We start from the raw sequence: 4597 nt of genomic DNA on the forward strand, positions 1-4597 counted from the left end.
GAAATTGGAGGGCAGGAAATTCACAATATGAGTCAGATAAAATATCTGGGCGTTATATAATAAATTTGCCCAATTACATTGATACCGGTTCAGATATGGATATAGCTCACATATATATTTTCGGCTGATTTCATATATTTGATGCACCAAACACGATACGTATGTCCGATTCCAATTAAATTCGGCATGAGTGACTAAATATGGTACAAAAAAAAATTGTCAAACAAGTAAGCAAAGGCTACAGTCGAGCGGGGCCGACCGTTGAATACCCTACAACACTATAATAAACGATACAGTTTATATAGCCGAGATACTCGAAAGAATTCCACAAGATATTGTGACAAATAATAAAAGAAAACCATCAGGTTTCGTTCTCTAATTTTCGAATAATAGCAACTTGAACTAATTTGATCATTTCCAATTTATTTGTAGATGTTGCACTTAAATGGTCTTCCTAGATCTGGAACCAATATTTCCCAAAGACCTATAATCTCTCAGAAGTGGCAAACGATTAACATTTATTATTGGTTTTTGACTGAAACGCATCTATATGAGATACAGACATTTGATTATATTCTTCAACGAAGTCGGCGTTCCTGTATTTGTGAATTCTCCAAAAAGTCACTGGAATGGACATTTTCGTATTATGTCTACAAAAGTTGGCAAACTCCTTCACACATTGAATATTTTTGGATGGCCATCCAAAACTGCTTGGCTTTTGAAATGTCCGGTAACCCCCATTCAAATTTGCGCGAGGATCGGGCGATAATTACGACCTGCAGACAATTTTGCAGTTTTTTGGTCCATTTCAACCCCTAAACATATGGCGATCATCTCCAAAAAGACTAGGTTCCTATTCTGACCCTCCTCTTATCTCCATGCAAAATTTCATAAGGATCGGGCCATAAATGCGATCTGTATATGATATACTGATATCCTAACTACTTAGTTTTGTTAGCTGTAGAAATATTACCAAATGTTTAATTCAAAATGAAAATATGCCAAAAATATGACAAAATTGAAAAAAATATGAGAAAATTTTACAAAATCAATATTTTCATCTTTAGAGAGATATTTTTATGAGATTTTTTTAGACGTTTTTTCTTTCCTGCCAAAAGGCCATTCTGAATTAATGAGAACTGTCAAAATCAGTTCAGCCGTTCTCGACATATAAGAGATCTTTCAAGCATATCTTCTTTGATAAACATATATATCGCACATATTTTGCTATATATCCGTTTTGTTGGATGTTAACATCAATGTAAAGATCAGAAGTAACCTTGTCATGGCTTTGTGATTTCGCCGGGATTTAAAATATTCGCGGTTTAATGAAAAATTTTGAATTTTTTCAACACAAAAGATATGGTCTATTTTACACGCTAAATATTGTCCGATGACCACCCAAATTGGTAGGCTTCTTCCCCGCCCTAAACTCTAGCTACATGCGAAATTCCGCGTCGATTGGTCTATAATTGCGACCTGTATAGCTACTGCAAAATCCGACAATTTTTCAGTATTTGGTCCATTTCAACCCCTAAATATTATGCGATCATAACCAAAAGAAATAAGGTTCTATTCTGACCCTAGCCCCACCTCCATTTTAAATTTCGTGAAGATCGGACCATAATTGCGACCTGTAGAGTGATTACAAATTAACATGGACAGACGGACAGACGGACAGACGGACGGACGGACATACATAGCTAGATCGACTCAGCTCGGCGAGCTAGGAAGATCCATATATACTTTCCTATATGGGAAACCAATATTTCGAGGTGTTACATAATTTTTGGGCCAATCAAACTTATAATACCCTCAACACATAGTGTTGTAGGGTATAATTATATTCAAATCGGTTCAGATTTGGATATAGCTCTCAAAAACATATACAGGGTTGCCCATATTCGACGGACCCATGTTTTTTTTTTTTTTATCAAAGAAAAAAATAAAAATTTGGCGGTTGGCAATGTTAATCATTTAATTTGCTCCAAGTAGATTTGTTTACATCAATTTTTGAATATGATATCTCTCAAATAGCCCCCATATAACGGTACCTCCCGATATTCGGTATTTTTATGATTTTTGCGACATTTTCACCGGAATTATAACAAATTTCGTGTCTAAAATTCGTAATGGGTACTACAGCCTATGACAAAAAAATGGTATTTCGGTTCGCGTTTTCGTATTTCCCTCATATAAAAGTTTTCATTTAAGTGGTAGTTTCTGGAAGTTTTTTGAAATTTTTCTAGTTCCTTCCAAATGGTGAAGGGTATTAAAAGTTCGTTCCAACCGAACTTAGCTGTTTCTTTACTTGTTTTAAATTTTTGAATTAGTTTTACTTCTTATTTTCTAACCAACAAATATTAGTATATAAAATTTTGTATGCATATAAAATCAAAAGGGGTTCGGCTAGTAAACACATGAAACGAAAAATTGAATTGTTTATTTACTCATTAATTTCATTTATTTTAAATCGGAACTGTTCACAAAAAATCTTTGAAGACATTTTTCCAAAAATTGCAATAAATTAAATTAAATTCTGTTTTACTTCGAACATACATACAACTCACTTCTTGATCATAACGCAAGAATTGCTGGGGAATTTTTAATTATAAATAATAATAATAAATAGTTCTTACATTACAAAATAATTGTGTCAAATAAATTAGTTACATTTCACTTAATATAGACGGTAATAAATAAATGTAATAAATTAAAATTAAACTACACATTTGTCATTTTGCAACAACAAAACGCTGACAGTTTTAAAAGTAAATTTAAAGAGAGGAGGAGGAGGGGGTGATTTTTCTAAATGTCGGGCGATGTTATTCATGTGGCGATTGTTGCAACAAACCATTACCAGTTACCAAATAATGTTTGTTATCTGAAATGAAAGTAATTAGGTATTAAATACGAGAGTTTTTTATTTCTTTTATCTTAATACCTTAAGATTTGATTTTAATCACCTCCTTTGGCGTCCTTTGGCCAAACATTGACCTACAAGCGAACAACTTCCACTCCTTGTGGAGCAAAAAATGTTTCAGCTGCCATTTTTAGTTTCTCGTTAACTAATTTGGCAATTTTAGGTGTCCGGCGCCAAACAAATTCTCGAGTGCGGTCGTGATTATCCTTGCTCTCCACTTCAACCTGTTGGTACAAGAAAATTACTTTAATTAAGTTTATTTTCCATGAATGTGTGTTATGAAATAATAAATATGGAAACTTCTAATTTGCAATTAATTTGTGTTTTATATTATTGAAAATTATTGAATATTTTCTTAATTGTCTTTTGATTACATTCTTTACTGGCACATTCAATAAATTAGTTGTAATATTGTAAGTCTCACCAGAAACGTGTAGAAATGTGGTTATATGCCCCACACCATGATGAGACCAAAAAAACAGCCAAAAGTAAAATACTGCTATTCAGAATTTGAGTGAGACAAAAATTGCAATCTCTAGGAAGACAAGTTTAAAGCCTTTAACATACCGAATATCGGACCGAAATGTTTTGTGGATCTACATAAGGGGAAGGCAAAGAGTATCCCATGGGATGTCTGTATGTTCACGAACACAATTGTAAAGAGGTAATAAAAGCTGTAAGTTCGGCCGGGCCGAACTGTGAATACCCTCCACCATTTGGCAATTTTCAAAATCTCAAAAACAATAAAACGGATTTTATTCTCTTAAAATCTTAAAAATAATACGATGACATGGACCTGCATAGGTAACTTTTGCCATAAGCCATTACAATATTCAAATACGAAACTTGAAAAAATTCGGTAAATAATGTAGCTAAAATCATCGAAATACAGAATACCCCCATTATATGCACAGATAATTTTTGGCCTTAGGCTGTAGTATCCATTACGAACTTCAAATACCAAATTTGAAACAATTCTGGTGAATAATGCCACTAAAATCATCAAAATACCGAATATGGGGAGGTACCATTATATGGGGGCTGTACGAAGACGTGGATCTGCGCAGACAATTTTCTGTCTTAGGCTGTATTATCCATTACGAACTTCCAAGACAAAATTTGAAACAATTTCGGTGAATTATGTCGCTAAAATCATCAAAATACCGAATATCAGGAGGTAATGTTATATGGGGGCTATACTAAACCGTAGACATACATGGCCCATTTTCAATACTAAAAGTCCTGCTGACATAATATACATTTGAGTAAAATTTTATCAATCTACTTCAATTCGTTCGGAAGCTAGAGTGATTTCCACAGACCGATAGACGGACATCGCTAAATCGATATAGAACTTTACGCTGATCAAGAATATATATACTTTGTTTATTTCGAGGTGTTACAAACGGAATGACAAACTTAATATACACTACATACTGTTTTGAAATTGTTTTGCATTTTCTCTTAAAATGATTTTGGTAGAATATTTAGTTTTATTCGAGCAATCGATGAGGAAGGTGCTGCCGGATATTTTTATGAATATACCGTTAGAAATATTGAAGTACATAATTATAATTTTGATTTCAGAAAAAGGTGTGATAAAGATGTTCATGGATTGGCTCATACATGTTTTTAGATTCATTTCGATAGTGAATGGGAAAAGTTATAAATATG

At 33.2% G+C, this 4597-nt stretch overlaps 1 protein-coding gene across 3 annotated transcripts in view; it reads right to left on the reverse strand.

Annotated features, from left to right (window-relative positions):
- Positions 1 to 2438: 2438 nt before the first annotated feature.
- LOC101897639 (dentin sialophosphoprotein) overlaps positions 2439 to 4597 on the reverse strand; it is a 64752-nt gene continuing 62593 nt past the window's right edge. For 2 of the 3 annotated variants that reach the window (XR_009343904.1, XR_009343903.1), the window contains exons 8-9: positions 2945 to 3147; positions 2439 to 2884 (exon numbers count right to left, since the gene is read on the reverse strand). Coding sequence is in view for 1 of the 3 variants with exons in the window: in XM_059129727.1 (XP_058985710.1) it covers positions 2998 to 3147 (150 nt within the window). In the remaining 2 variants the exon portion in view is untranslated. The remainder of the gene's footprint in view (positions 2885 to 2944; positions 3148 to 4597) is intronic. The other variant, XM_059129727.1, reaches the window with a different exon arrangement.

This window comes from Musca domestica, unplaced genomic scaffold (genome assembly GCF_030504385.1).
Source record: "Musca domestica strain aabys unplaced genomic scaffold, Musca_domestica.polishedcontigs.V.1.1 66, whole genome shotgun sequence".
NCBI lineage: Eukaryota > Metazoa > Arthropoda > Insecta > Diptera > Muscidae > Musca > Musca domestica.